General features: G+C 46.0%; 1 protein-coding gene across 1 annotated transcript in view; it reads left to right on the top strand.

Moving 5' to 3' along the window:
* Positions 1 to 16,668, top strand: part of pcsk6 (proprotein convertase subtilisin/kexin type 6) — a gene marked incomplete at its 5' end in the record, with an annotated part of 408,343 nt that overhangs the window by 46,157 nt on the left and 345,518 nt on the right. The window contains 1 exon segment of the mRNA XM_084308170.1: positions 1,527 to 1,705. Within this exon segment, the coding sequence (XP_084164296.1) occupies positions 1,527 to 1,705 (179 nt within the window).

Here is a 16,668-nt window from a genome sequence, read left to right as displayed (position 1 = left end):
ATCAGACAGGAGGTATTGAGAACGTGAGGCTCTAACTCTACAGGACCAGCTAGCAGTCGGGCTACCTAGCAATTGTTGCTATGCTACAACCAAATCACAAAAGGGGCCTTGAAATCAGTAATGGGGCACTCTATTGTTACTCTATCATTACTCTAGCGTTACTCTATCTATCGTTGCATTGGTGGCATGCCCACCTTTCTGGCATCAAAACAACACACACCACTAGATCCAAAACAAAACAACACTAGATTTAAAAGAGGCTGTTTTACATTATACCCTCCCCCATGCTGCTATGATGCCTGAATTTCCCCAAGGGGATCAATTCAGGAATATCTTAATTCGCAGGGCAACAATTTGGGGAAAATAATAATAATAATAATAATAATAATAATAATAATAATAATAATAATAATAATAATAATAATAATAATAATAATAATAATAATAATAATAATAATAATAAACTTTATTTGTATAGCACCTTTCATACAGAAACTGTAGCTCAAAGTACTTCACAACAGAAAAAAGACAGGCATAAAATGAGCACATTCTTTTTTAAACTTTTTTATTTTATTTAACCTTTATTTATCCAGGCAAGCAATTAATAAGAACAAATTCTTATATACAAAAGCATTTGATGGTTTGATTAAGTTTTAAATAGACAATAATAAAAAGAGTAAGATAAAATAGACAGAGTAAAACAGTGCAATAAAAATAGTAGAATAGAATAGATAAAATATAGTTTTTTTTACAGTGCAATAAAATAGTTCTGGATTACTGTTAACAGTTTAAACAGTTCAAAGTCGTCTTTACCTTCTCTGTTTGTCACGTTGCGGATTTTTCAGTGAAATGTTTTGTTCAAAAAATAATCCTTTGATTGTTAGTTGGTTAATTAACACCGTCTTTAGTCTTCAAGAGTTGAAATTCCGCACATTTACACGCTGCCCTTGACTTCTCCCGTAGGTATAGTGTTTGAATCCGGCCCTCCAGGTTACGGTCGGCCTAGTCATTCATGACCTAGTCACACTTTTTGTGTTTTAAAAGGTTTGTTTATTTTGGATCCCCATGAGTCTTCACCACCACTCTTCCTGGGGTCCAGACGTACAAATATAACATTAAGAACATTATCCAGCACACAAATATCTAAAAAGCATTACATAAAACTGTATAAAAAAATCATAATATCCTTAACATCCACAGTATTATAAGATACAATATTACACATATTGCAAAATACACCATTACAAAGTCCATATTATAAAATACAAAATTACATATCCCAAAATTAAAATCAGTGTAGAATCAGTTTATTATTTTCCTTGATGTACTTCTTCTTAAATCTGTATTTACTTGATGTTGTGGGATTTTGTGGAAGCCTGTTCCAGAATGTTATACAGTAGCTCTATAAATTAATTCGAATGCATTCGTTTTTGGCAGGTACAGTAGTGTAAAGTGACATTTCAGCGCCTGGTTGGTGATTCTCGTTGGTGATTCTGGTTGCTTCTGCCCTCCCCCCCCCCCCACAGCACTGTACCGACAAGAGTCACCGGTGTCGGTCTGAGATGAACATCCTGGCGGCCTGGCAGCGCGGCTACACCGGCAGGAACGTGGTGGTGACCATCCTGGATGACGGCATCGAGCGGAGCCACCCTGACCTGGCCCAGAACTACGTATGTACCCGTCACCCTATTGCGTGCATGTTCAAGTTTGTTTTTATTTGTCACAACAAAATACAGGATACTTTATAATGAAATGCTTGTTTCTTCTGAGCCCCTGAGAGTGTGCTACTGTACATACAGTAAAGAGAAAGCAAGTAAACATTTTGAAGTAAAAAGTAGGTAAAGTCAATATACATAATATATACAATATACAATACAGAGTAAAATGAGTAACAGTGAGGTGGAATGCACTAATGCAGAGGTACAAAACTTGGGGTAGGGTGCAAATGAGGTATTGAATGTGGCGCAAATCTCCTTAATAATAGATACATATAAAGTAGGGATGCTCGATATTGGCTTTTTTACCGATACCGATATACCGATATTGTCCAACTCTTAATTTCCGATACCGATATCAACCGATATCAACCGATACCGATATATGCAGGGTTTCCCCCCCCAAAAATGGAATAATTTCAGGTAATTAACATTACATATCTCTTGTTGTCGAATTAACACACCATTATGCATACTTTTGACAATAAATAAAATCAGAATTTGTTCTTACTTGCTTGCCTGGGTAAATAAAGGTTATAGAAATGTGTAGCAGGCTATCCCCAAGGGCTGACTTTTCATTGGAATTGGTGTGTGTGCAGCAAAATGGATCCCTGCCCCTAATCACAACCACAACCTTAACTAATTCCAACCGTAACCTTAACCCTAACCTTGGCCATAACCTAACCCTTGACCTTAACCTTATCCCTAACCATAACGTTAACATAACAGATGTTGCAAGCCGGGTTCATGAGAATACGTGTGTGTGTGTGTGTGTGTGTGTGTGTGTGTGTGTGTGTGTGTGTGTGTGTGTGTGTGTGTGTGTGTGTGTGTGTGTGTGTGTGTGTGTGTGTGTGTGTGTGTGTGTGTGTGTGTGTGTGTGTGTGTGTGTGTGTGTGTGTGTGTGTGTGTGTGTGTGTGTGTGGGTGTGTGTGTGTGTGACTGTGTGTGTGTGTGTGTGTGTGTGTGTGACTGTGTGTGTGTGTGTGTGTGTGTGTGTCAGAGTCTGTAACATGAGCACCAGCGTGGTCAATCCCCATTTAGCTGTAACTATACACAGTATAGAATGTGTAAAGTAGTGGATTATAGAAAACAACTAGACTTGGCAAGAACCAGGCAGAGAGCCATAATGATATAGCTAGCAAATGTTTTCTTGTTTTTTTGTTTTTTTTTGCTAACATTGACCTCGTCTTCGCCAGGTCTTCACAAAGATGAGATGCGTGTCATTTAAAGGGGACCTATTGTGAAAATGGCCTTTTCCTGTGTTTTGCATTGTTTTCACACAATGAAGGGTTAATGTCCAGACACTGAGAAAATGTGAAATATGTGCCTTGTGCCTTTTTCTGTAGTTCAGCTGTGGCAAGAACCCTCCCTTTTGAAACGAGCCACAATTGCAGCCACAATTGCCCTAATTAATAATATGCTTGTATATGCGTGTGAAGAGATCTCCGCGTGTATTACTGCAAACTGCTTGTAAAATACTGTAAATCTTCTCCTTTCTACCTAAAGTTGAACATATATGTTTCTGACAACATTTTTAAGTTTGATATGCTATTGCTGGGTCTGGAGTCACATTTCATCGGCAACGTCTAGTCTAACCGTTTGATCTGAATTGCATTCGACTCCAGCACTATTGCTAGATGTACGTTTTACACATAGGCGAGTCAATCTATGAAAAAAAAGCACTTAACCCAAAAAAAATTGATACAAAAGGTTTTTCGATGGATTCCGATAGTGTTGGGCGTGCTAAATAACATACTAAAAGTCGACCAAAATCGACCCCCCCGAAAGCCGCCATTTCCAAGATGGCGTCCCAGATGGCGGTGGAGATATTAAAATGGCTATATCTCAAATTGAGAATATGGTGCAAAGGATTTCTCAACTGATTCTGGTACCTCTGGGCATGTTCACTAACATACTAAAAATCTAGGAAAATACACCTTCCAGAAAGGCTTAATTTTCAAGATGGCGTCCAAAATGGTGGCAGACCAAGCTTAAAATGGTTATATATCTCAATAGAAAAAAATATATAACTATGATTTTTCACTTGATTCTGGTACCTCTAGACATGCTTGTGAACATACTAAAAATCTAGGAAAATACACCTTCCGGAAAGGCATCACTTTCAAGATGGCGTCCAAACTGGCGCCCAGGAGCTTAAAATGACTATACAAATACAAATAGCTTACTAAAAAAGTATCAGATCCTACTATAACAACACAAAACAAAACAGTGATGAAGAGTCTGAGAAGAGACACTTACTTGAAACAGCTGCAAAACTCATAAAAAGTGACATAATGACTAATGTTCCACCTGTTAATGAGTACCCGACTACAGAGACACTAAAACTACAGAATGCCCTTGATTATATTCCACAATCACTCCACATTGTGTTAAAAGCTTTGTTTGTCGGTAAAGAGACAGAGCAGAAAATTGCTAGTATTGGCCACGCAATCATACAGGCAGTCCGACCACGAGCTGTCCTTGCCCCTTTGCAAATTGGCCTAGCAGTGCAAATGCACCACTTAAACCGGTCTCGGTTCATTGTAGATATGCTGAATAAGATGGGATTCTGCTCTTCCTATTCTGAACTGCAGAGGTTTGAAATGAATGCTGCAAATTGTACTGCACCAAACATGCTTGGTAAGGATATTGATGTGTTGAACACGACCGTCTTATTTGCTGCAGACAATGTAGATCATAATATTCTAACAATTGATGGGAAAGGGACATTTCATGGGATGGGCATGATAGCTGCCTTGACACCAGGACAGAAGACAGACCAAAGGATTCCGAGGTTCAGAATTAATGAACTGAATCTTGTGCAGAGGTCAAAAGTTGTGATAATAGATTATCACTTTGCCAAACACTTTTGCAGAGACACCACTGTTACGAAGGATCAGATTAAACCGAATATATATATTTATTTATTGATATATATTGAATAGTATTTGTATATCGTTTGATATCCCTTGTATATTCCTTGTACATATACACGGAATATCCCTTTAGCCTACTATAGCCCATAATAGTTCATTCTCCTATTGGACAAAGGACCAGGCGCCAGGGGACCAGCCCCCGGAGCCAAGTTCAAAGTTACCGACAAGACATGTCTGTACTAGCCCCGGCCCTGCGCAGGGATACGGCGACAGAAATGAGAGTGGCACTATTTGTTCACCGTGCATATAAATATAGCGCAGGTGGATACAGAAGTTAGTTAACCTAGTTTGTTACCCACTAAGTGAAGCCTCACCCACGATACGACGTGCGGTGAAGTATGGCCTGTTTGGCCCCAGAATAGCATTGAGACCGCGTGCGAATTAATAACTGAATTGTCAGAGTTTGGCACTGTACCGTCGTATTTCTATTAAGTTAATAATAGTCTATTGTGTATGGTGCATCGTGCGGTTAGAGTTCTAAAGTGACTAGCATCTCCAACGCTTCCTCGTGTTAGCTAGATTCTTATCCAGGCTGGGCCGACCACATGGCGCTTTCATCCGAGGAGATCTAGGCGAGGACCGAATGGACATGTACACTGGATTACCTACCCGACGACTGCTTAGCCCTTTGCGGCTGGAATATATATTTGCTTTGGTACTGTGATTTGTGGAGCGGATAATCGCCGACGCCTGTGAGTGTTGGATTTACCCCCGAGAGGAGTCAAGGTCGAGTCGGCGCTCAGAGAGCCTGAGGCCGCCTAGCTTTCTTCACTGTGGAGCTACAGCCTACAAGAGAACCAAGCTGTATTCGTCTGCGGATCAAGAGTCTATCGCACTGTCTTCTGTACTCGAAGTCTCCCTAGATATTGTTGACCAGACGTTCTACTACCGACAGCTCTCCTACCCCCCCTGCCGGCTTACAACCGGGAGGACCCCTTCCAGTATATCCCGCTATATCATTAAGTGTACCATAGATATAATTCCCTAAGAGCCAGGTTGTATACTTGCCTCCTGCGTAACCAGAGAATGGATATTCAGTGTTGATTTGCCTACGAATACTCATTTGCCTTACAAGTGCAATCAAATGTAATATAAGTATCATATGTATCTTTTGCTCCATTAAATACTTGATTAATACCTTTGACTGGAACCGATTTAATTGTGGGAAGTGTTCATCATATTCATATATTGTGTACTGTATGGCCAGTAGTTAAAGTACATAAAGCGGTAGTGGTTTAATGATACCATACTTATCAATACAGTCAGGGAATTGTACCCCTCAGTTACAACCACATTTAAAGAACTTCCAAGACTCGCAGAATGTAACAAGATGGTTGATCTGCTTTGGGAGTTATCGTTCAATTTCAAACAGCCTACACCTGGTTGGCAGGGGATGATGCACATTATTCATAACAAGGGAGATGAACATCCAGGGCAGTCTTCAGTGAGATACTTACCAATGATAGACATGTACTCCGGAGACAAAACATGCATTCTGTCAACACTGGAGTTCATTTGTGGTCTGGCATCCAAACACCACCTTGCCCCAGTAGTTACATTTGACCAACCCCTATATTGGAAAGCAGCAGAGATAATCCTAGATTCACCACAGTGCAGTCACCTCAAGTCCTTTGTCCTGCTCCTAGGAGGATTTCACACATTTATGAATTTGCTAGGAGCAATTGGTACACTGATGGACAGTACAGGACTTAAGGACATTCTAGGGGTAGTCTATGGGGAGAACTCAGTAGCCCATATGATGCCAGGCAAATCAGTTCAGAGAGCATTCCGTGGCCATCTTCTGGTTGACAAATGTCTTAACCGCATGATAATATCAGAAATGGTAGATGATAGTCATGAATTTGCAGCAATGGTTGAACAGTCTGAAGCAATGTATACCTCAATAGTTAAGGGTGAAATGCCATTGGAAACAGTGTTCACATCAGAGACCCTCATTACAATAAATGAAGAGCTGGGAAAAAGGAAGATGGAACTGTGTGCTAGATCCAAAACTAGTCAGTTGTGGCTAAATTACCAACACATGTTAGAAGTTGCTAGGTCACTGATAACAGCAGATCGCACAGGTTCCTGGCTTTTGCACCTACGCGCTGTTTCTGAATGCATGCCGATATTCGCTGCGGCTGGGCATTACAATTACTTGAAATCGGCACACTTTTATGTCCAAGAGATGAGTCAGCTTCACATCAACCACCCAGATGTCTTCAGACAATTTGAAAAGGGTTTTCATGTTATCCGTCGCAGCAGCCAATCATGGGCAGGCCTCAGCTCAGATCTTGTAATCGAAACAACATTGATGAGGTCATTGAAGACTACAGGAGGGATGACACATGGAAGTGGAATGACCGACAATCAGAGATCCCTTTGGACAATGTCAAAGGGCATAACATCAGAGTATAACACCGCAATGCAGGACTTCTCAAACCAGACATACACAACATCAGAACAGCACAAGGATTCAACAGAGGCAAGGATGAAAAGGGATGCTGCTGACCTGGAGAAGATCACTTCAAAACTTGCTATATGTTCACCTTTCTCTCCAGACTCTTCTTTAAGGAATGTTGTTACAGGTGTTGTCGCTGAGGATGGAGTGAACGTGCATGATTATGACTCTGTTGGACGCAACATCATGCACAAAATGATCGGACAGCCGGCATTCACATTTTCATTTAGTAGAAAGGATAAAGCCATAACCCTTGGACAAAAATCGTCTATCAAGGTTGCTCCTGATCGAATCATTGATTCTGCACTTCTTTTTCAACGTTTCCTTATTGTCTCCCAAACTGGAGAGCTGTCATTGGAGGAGGTTATGCGTTACAAACTCAGTCCTTTCCCTCCTGCCCTCTTTGAAGCCGGAAACGTCTTCCGCAAAGCTGATAAACCACAACTAGCGCACGCAATCTGTGATCATGCAAGTGATGCAATCCTAGATTCTGTACCAGAAACGGAGCATTATGTTCTTGATGGTGGTTCACTCCTTCACCGAATACAATGGAAGCACGGACAAAGCTATGGTAAAATTGCACAGTCATATGCAGACTTCACCATCCAACATTATGGCTCAGCTACAACCATTGTGTTTGATGGCTATGAGGATGGGCCATCCATTAAAGACAACACACATCAAAGAAGAGGAAACAATATTCATCCCATTGTCAACTTCACTGCTGAGACAGAGTTCTCAGGTAAGAAGGAGGAGTTCCTGTCAAGAGATCTGAATAAACAGAAACTGATCCACATGATAAGTGATGAACTGAAAGAACGGGATTGCACTGTGGTCAATTCACTTGGAGATGCTGATGTAGACATAGTAAGGGCCGCAGTGGGATCATCTCTTCTTCACACCACGACGCTGATTGGAGAAGATACTGATCTCCTCGTCTTACTTCTTTACTATGCACAGAGAGATAGCAAGGGCCTTTATTTCAGATCAGACAAGTCGAAAGCTGATGGCAGTTTTAAAGTGTACGCCATAAACCATTTGAAAGAAGTACTCGGACAGGATGTGTGTTCTCAGTTGCTGTTCATCCATACTGTGACTGGCTGTGACACAACTTCCCGGATCTTCGGAGTTGGCAAAAAGACAGCATTCCAAAAACTTGTAAAAGGGGATCCTGTCCTTCAGGCTTGTGCCAATGCATTCACTGTACCAAACCAGACAACAGATGTGATCGATGACCTTGGGTGCCAAGCAATGGCTGTCTTTTTTGGTGGAAAGTGCACAGATTCGCTTGGAAAAATGAGATATAACATTTTCAGCAAGAAGGTTGTCTCAGCTTCATCAACGGTAACGCCTGAACGTCTACCACCAACTGAATCTGCTACCAAATTCCACTGTCGTAGAGCATACTACCAGGTCATGGTCTGGATGGGAACAGATGATGGTATAGATGCTCTAGACTGGGGCTGGAACCTGCAGGACAATAGATTTGTCCCACTCATGTCAACAATGAATGCTGCTCCAGACAGTCTCTTGAAGGTCATTCATTGTAACTGTACCACTGCCTGCAAGACACTTCCCTGCTCATGCAGAAAATATGGACTACCTTGTACTACTGTCTGTGGACCATGTCAACTTCATGAATGTGACAATCCACATAACAAGTTTCTCCCAGAGGATCCTGAAGATGATGATGAGTAGGCCTAAAGACCACAATAAGTGGGTCATTTATTTTGTGTTCAACACCAAAGCCAGCTTTCTAGGTTGAATATAATAACTAATTTTAATTTTAGCCAAAATAAGCTACAGGCAGCCATTTTGATGATGCAAATGATGCATTCCTAGCTGATATATTTAGCTAGATATTTTGCTCGTTATTAATGTATAGAGGTGTGTAAGATTCTGATCAAACTGGCCAGTATCACGTCTTCGTCTGTTTGGCTCTCCATCCAATTCCTCTGCGTTGTGTACTTTTAATGGTCCTGACGTCTCCGATACTGGTAGATAAGATCCTTATCTCCCCCCGTTAGTGCAATCCATAAACCATAATACTTCTCCACTTCCGTAAGAATTCGACACTCCGACACCGTGAGATACCTTATGAGGAAAAGCGTTGTTTTATTGCTATAAACAGAACCTCATAATCAGATGTTATCAGATGTTATCAAATTATATCGTCCTTGGAGAGTCTATTCTAATGATCCAATGGTGTGTTCGTCTATCGTCCTTTTGTGATTCAGTCCAATAGTGTTCAGGCCTGTTCGTTAGCCTAACCCTCCTCGCGTTAGCCGAAGCTACTGATGTCGTGGCATTCTTCCCCCCCCCTCCCCCCCCCCCCCCCCCTCTCGTGATAAGAGGAGAGAGAGTCCTCTTGTGTGATCTCAGTCCTACTCGCTCTCGGTCAGATTCTAGTCTGCCTTACACCCGGAAACACCGTTCGACTCATAGATGTTCGTCATCGCAACGACGGCCCCGCCTTCTGGTTGTCATGCGACGTCAACTGTCATGACAACTGCTAAATAACCTTTAACACCATTAAACTTTCATTAAGATGAACCTCTCTCCCTCCTGCTCTGGGAGACACCCTCTTATCTCAGATGTTCTTAAAAGGAATGTCAACAAACATTCTCTCGCTGGCAGTGTGCCTCACAACAATCACCCTGCTCTACTGAACCACCGTCTCCTGCTTCCACCGTCCGCATGCACTTCGACCTCTCTGACCCGGCACCGTTTTAGCTGTGGTCACTCCCCCCAATCTATACATCACATACATTGAAAAAGCACCCCAAATCTCTCATTCCCCCCTTTGATTCTTAATCAACCTTCAGAATCATAAGACTACTTGGTTTTTCAATTAATTATACACAAAAATAGACTCATAACAATTAGGGCCCCGCCGTCTGCTGTTTTTTCCTTTTGTTTTCCATTACCCGCATCACCAAACCAGAAAGGATAAACAACGGTCATGGAGGAGAGAGAGAGAGAGACAGAGAAAAACACAGATTGCAACTTTTCAAACGACACACCTAAACCCTTCGGCCCCCCTATTAGATACCCCACGTCCAAATCAGAGCGCTCCCTTCCCTCTTACAGTACACCTCCCATCTTGGGCCGGTCCCGTCTTCTAGGGCAAGGGCCCCTTTCAGTGACGGCTCCTTTCCTGAGCTGGTCCCCCTCCCAGGGCGCGGTCCCCTAGGCAAAAATGTCTCCCCTGGTCTGCTACTGTTCAGTGTCTCTGGCTGTCCTCTCCACATCTGCTCCTCCACCGCCGCCGTCTCCTCTCTCTCGTCGTGGATGATCTGTGTACCAGGCGTCGGTGCCTGGCCCCTGCGGCTTCCTCCTCCTCCAGTCTGTCTCCTGGTCATCTCCATCGCTGTCGGTGTCATTCCCCCCTTGAAAGCAGAAACACAACACCGGCAGTCGTCTGTACATTCGACTTCCCTTGTTTTGCTATTAGTCTACCACCTTCTCCACACCTATTATCCATCTTACAGGGCGGTTCCCTGTTTGTTGTCTTCCGGCGTGACACTTGCAGTTTCCGATACCCACTCCGCGCAACTCTTCATTTACATTTAGTGATTCATCCCAGTTTGACCCCCAGCGCGCGCCAGTTCTTCTGGTGACGTGTCTTCTGAAGACCCTGCCTATCTATTAGGTGTGAGAAGGCCCCACTGGAATTCTAACTCCCTCTTTATTAACCCATTCAAATCACTGCACCATCTTTCTGTGCAATTCTTATTTAATCCATTGTCTAATTAAACTCTATATCTAATATTATTATTATAATAATAATCCACTCTCTGTGCTCATTAGATTGACTATCGAATCACTCCCCCACTCCGCCACTAGATGGTAGTACAGGCCTATATCTAAATATTACCCTATGGGTAATGAAAACTCCCCAGCACTACCCCCCCTCCGCCACTAGGTGGCGACCTACTCCTCCTCCATGGTGTTTTAGTTGACGTGTCATTTCCTGGTTCTTTATCTGTTGTTATCTCCTCGTGGCTCACTGCCATCTTGTATCATCCCCCTTGTTACGAAGGATCAGATTAAACCGAATATATATATTTATTTATTGATATATATTGCATAGTATTTGTATATCGTTTGATATCCCCTGTATATTCCTTGTACATATACACGGAATATCCCTTTAGCCCAGACCATAATAGTTCATTCTCCTATTGGACAGCGGTCCACCGGTGCCAGGGACCGGCCTCCGGAGCCAGGTTCAAAGTCACCGTCAAGATGTGTCTGGACATGCCCGCCCTTGCCCAGGGATACGCGACAGAAATGAGAGTGGAACTAGTTTTGTTCACCGTGCGTATAAATACGGCGCAGGTGAATGTAGAAGCCCCTTAGCCCCTTACCTCCTTACCCTTCGTCCTTAGCATGTTACCGATAAGTTGAAGCCTCACCCACGATACAACGTGCGGTGAAGTATGGCCTGTTTGGCCTCAGAATAGAGCATCGAGACCGCGTGCGAATTAGTAACTGAATTGTCAGAGTTTGGCGCTATACCGTCGAGTGCGACATATTTCTATTAAGTCTTTAATAGTCTATTTGTGTATAGTGTATCGTGCGGTTAGAATTCTACAGTGACCAGCATCTCCAACGCTTTCTCGTATTAGCTAGAGTTCTTATCCAGGCTGGGCCGACCACATGGCGCTTTCACCCGAGGAGACCTAGACGAGAGCCGTATGGACATGTACACTGGATTAATCTACCCGACGACTACATAGCCCTTTGCGGCTGGAATATATTTGCTTTGGTCCTGTGATTTATGGAGCGGATAATCGCCGACGCCTGCACGTGTTGGATTTACCCCGAGAGGAGTCAAGTCGAGTCGGCGCCCAGAGAGCCTGAGGCCGACTAGCTTTCTTCCCTGTGGAGCTACAGTCTACAAGAGAACCAAGCTGTATTCGTCTGTGGATCAAGAGGCTACTGCACCGGCTTCTGTACCTGAAGTCTCCCTAGTCATCGTTGACCAGACGTCCTACTACCGACAGATCTTCTACCCCCCCTGCTGGCTTACAACCAGTGGGAACCCCTTCCAGTATCTCCCGCTATATTACCAGTGTACCATAGATATAATTCCCTAAGATTCAGGTTGTATAATTACCTCCTGCGTAACCAGAGAATGGACATTCGTTATTGATTTGCCTACGCATACTCCTTTGCCTTACAAGTGCATTCAAAGAATAATGTAAAGTATCCTATGTACCTTTTGCTCCATTAAATACTTGATTAATACCTTTGACTGGAACCGATTTCATTGTGGGAAGTGTTCATCATATTCATATATCGTGTACTGTATGGCCAGTAATTAAAGTACATAAAGCGGTAGTGGTTTAATGATACCATACTTATCAATACAGTCAGGGAATTGTACCCCTCAGTTACAATTGGTCCTTCGAGCCGGAGGGTAACTAGTGTAATATTAATATAGTGGTATTAATATTGACATGGCCTATGATGAACACTCCACAAAACGGTTCTCCTAAAGTAGATCGCCCGCAGCGTAGACGGCAGACACCTCAGTACTTAGAGGATTACGTTGCCAATATACTACCTAGCCTTCTACAGACGGTAAACGCGGAAAAAGTAGATAGTAAAATTATGTCCGATCCTATCGCCCAGGTTACCCCGCCAATAGAGGCCCTAGTGGGTTCTAATGTAACTGACCAAGCTCACGGTAGGGACCAGGAGGGACCTGACACGACTTTACCCCCCGCCAAGACCAAAGAAGTAGTCCCCGGAGAGCTCCAGGATAAAGACAGCTCTCCAGGGATGGAACTTTACCCGCTACAAGAAGAAGAGACCCCGGAGATGGATCTCCAGGACTCGCCACAGGAGAACAGATCTCCAACGAGTACTGCCAGGAGCGGATCACCTCAACCAGCGTCTTCCCCCAGCGGGGCGGACAAGATGCTGGCACAGGCATTCCTCGCCAGCCTAGCAGCCTCTACAGAGCGCGATCGACTCCAAGCACAGATGCTTAGCGAGCGCGAACATTCTTCCATGGAAAGAGAACGCCTTCAAGCGCAGCAACGGAGCGACGAAGATCGTATACGTCTAGAGATTAGACGCCTTCAGACGGAAGAGAATATGGTAAGAGACCGGGCCGAAGCAGAGCGCGCCGCCGCCGAAGCAGAGCGCGCCGCCGCCGAAGCCCAGCGCGCCGCTGCCGGTGCCCAAAGAGAAGCAGAGCGCGACATCGCTCTCACCAAGCGCGAAGCCGAGCGCGACCGATTACAAGCGCAGATAATGGAGCAGCTGATCGCCAGGGCGACACCCCCTCCCTCCGCACGGGGTTCCAGGGCCTCGTCAAGACACGGGTCAAGGGCACCCTCCCCTACCCGATCAAGCGACCCTGAGCCCGACCACCAGAGAGAGCCTATACCCCCCTCCGAACTCCTTCCCCGACCGGTCCATGCGAGGACCAGCTACAAGGAAGAAACGGTCTACACCGCGGAGAGGCTAAATAGACGACTACAGGATCTAGAGGACCTGCCAGAGCAAGAAGAAGAGGGAGAGGAGGAGAGTCAAGCCCGACAGCAGCACAGAACTCCACAGGACCAGGAGGTCCAGTACAGCCCAGGCTCTACCCCCGCGGCTCTGCGCTACAGACCCCCGACTCAATTCACGGGTGAGCTTGACGCACGACCAGCCCTGAGGAATAGCACCTGGATACGCGGGCCATGGTACCCAGCAGGTACCAGCCCACCAAGAGGCGTAAGAGGAGACTCGCCTAGGAGGCCTCTCTTCCAACGCTCACCGATGTGCCAGCCATCCATGGCATCATACATTGGCACACCGACGTTTCCGGACTTCACCCACGAGAACAGAGCACAGTACACCGAGCTACGAATGTGCTTAGAGACAATGATGTCCGATGTAACTGACGAACCGTACAAGTATGCTATCCTACTGAAGCACCTCAAGGTGCCCCGAGCGCACAATATAGCGCTGGCCTATGCCACCTCTACTACCCCATACACAGCGGCTCTAGCAGCACTCGACCAAAGATATGGACGCATATGGGATTACGTAATACAAGAGATAAGGCATATTGACCGCCTACCCCCAGCAACAGACAATCGCTCACTAGATGACCTGTCTATCAAGGTACAATCCCTGGTAGGGATGCTGGGGGCGCAAAGAGAAAAGGGTATGCACGAACTGTACGCAAACTCTAATGTCGAGAGGATTTTAGAGAAGCTTCCGCCCGCCCGACAAGAGCGCTTCAGGCGGCAAAGAGACCACCGTGATCCTAACGGTCCCGAGCCATCCCTCCTAGACCTAGCCGATTTCCTAGCGAGAGAAGTCAACAGCCTACGGTTGGATACGTTCATGCGGAGCACCCCAAGCTCCAGAGAGGGACCTAGGAGAACAAACGATGGCCGAAGATTGGTGACCGTCATGCACCAATCAGAACCAGTACCGAGCAGCAAGAACCACAGTACCCCCTCGATGAAAGAGAAGTGGAAGATGGTGTGCCCGTACTGCGAAAAGGAACACTGGTTGTCACAATGTGACACGTTCAAGAAGATGACCGCCGACGAGGTGGGTCAATGGATAAAGTCCAACCGACGCTGTTACCGATGTGCGCGCAGTCACATGGCAGCCGACTGCCGCCTAAAGAAGAGGTGTAGTCGGTGTGACGGAGCCCACCTAGATGTCCTACACGACAGTAACAGAAGAAAGCCTGCACCCTCAAGCAGCACAAAGGCAAGTGTTATGTACATTGACCCCGCCAGCAGCGGGGGCGCCCGAGTGCTCTTAAAGGTGGTCCGCGTAACACTGAGTTACCAAGATAAGGTCATGGACACTTACGCCGTCCTTGACGACGGGTCAGAGAAGACCCTTCTCCTCGCGTCCGCTGCGGCCCAGCTGGGGCTGCGGGGGAGCGAAAACCAGATGACGATTCGGACAATAAGAAGAGATCTAAAGACGATAAAGGGCGAGAATGTCTCCTTCACTATCGCAGCAAGCGGGCAGCCAGAGAGACGGTATAGGATTACTAATGCTTTCACCAGCCAAGAAATAGGCCTGTCGCAGTACACCTACCCCATCGCCAAGCTGATGGATAAATATGTGCACCTGCGTCAACTACCTATACCGCTCATAGACGGTGCCACCCCGACCCTGCTGATAGGCTCCGACCATGCAGACCTCATAGTCCCGATAGACCGGGTCCACACAGGGCCCAGAGGCTGTCCTGCAGCAGTCGAGACCCGCCTAGGATGGACATTACAAGGCCCCCTCGCTAAGTCTCTTAACCGAATAGCAGCCACTAGCTGCCTCCACTCCAGAGTGACAGAAGAAGACACCACCCTCCTACAGCATGTCGAGAGGCTATGGACACTAGAGACAATGCCCTTTAAGAACGAAAAGAAAGACATTCGTTCCAAGGAAGACATTTACGCTATAGCACTCCTCGAGCAAGGGACAAAGAGAGTCAAAGTCAACGGAGTGATGAGATACGCAACTCCACTCCTGAGGCGAGAGGGTATGCCTACCTTCCACACCCCAAAAGAAGCGACGGAGCGGTATCTATTGAACACAGAGCGGCGCCTAGCCAGAGACCCCGCTCAGGAGACTGTGTACCGCGCTGAGATTAACAAGCTAATCACAGCGGGACACATAAAGAAAATTGACTGGCGACGTCGTGCGCTGCTCCGCGCCTCCCTGATCAAAGACGGCTTTGATCTCCGGCAGCGGGCCAGCAGCGACCCCCCAGTATTGCGCAGCCTCTCCCCAGAGGACAAGCCCCTGCTGCGGTTCCTATGGAGAGAGAGGATCGGGGATGAGCAACCAGCCATCTATCAATGGGAAGTCCTCCCTTTCGGAACCACATGCAGCCCATGCTGTGCTACGTTTGCACTGCAAAAACACGTCGCAGAGGACCCAGCAGCTGATGAAGAGGTCCGAAAAAGCGTCTCGACGCCAGAAGAAGCCGAGGCCCTTCTACTCAAGCTCCGCGCCTCCCTGATCAAAGGCGGCTTTGATCTCAGGCAGTGGGCCAGCAGCGACCCGCAAGTATTGCGCAGCCTCTCCCCCGAGGACAAGGCAGCAAGCAGCGAGACCTGGATGGCGACCATCCCAGGAGAAGCCCAAGAAATGACATTAGGACTAGTCTGGCGCTTCAAAACAGACTCGCTCCATTATAAACACACACCCCTGACCAAGGAGCAGGGAAGGTCGACTGCACTACCGACCACCAGACGGAGTGTATACAGAACACTCGCCAGACAATATGACCCGTTGGGATGTATTCTACCTTACACCACCAGGGCAAAGATGATTGTAAGAGCGTTATGGGACAAGGACCAGGGCTGGGACGACCCCATACCCGAACACCTTGCATCCACATGGAGAGAGTGGGAGACGGAACTCAGCTCACTCCCAGGTGTTAACATACGCCGCAGCTACTTCCCACCCACAGTGAGGCCGGAGACGTGCCAGATGGACCTGCACGTCTTCAGCGACGCCTCCGAAGTAGCCTACGGCTCGGTGGCCTACTTGCGTGCCCGAGAGGAGGGAGGAGAAATAC

This window comes from Notolepis coatsorum (genome assembly GCF_963971535.1).
Source record: "Notolepis coatsorum genome assembly, chromosome: 2".
Lineage (NCBI taxonomy): Eukaryota > Metazoa > Chordata > Actinopteri > Aulopiformes > Paralepididae > Notolepis > Notolepis coatsorum.
The sequence above is the reverse complement of the archived record's forward strand: the minus strand, read 5'-3'. Positions and strand labels throughout refer to the sequence as shown.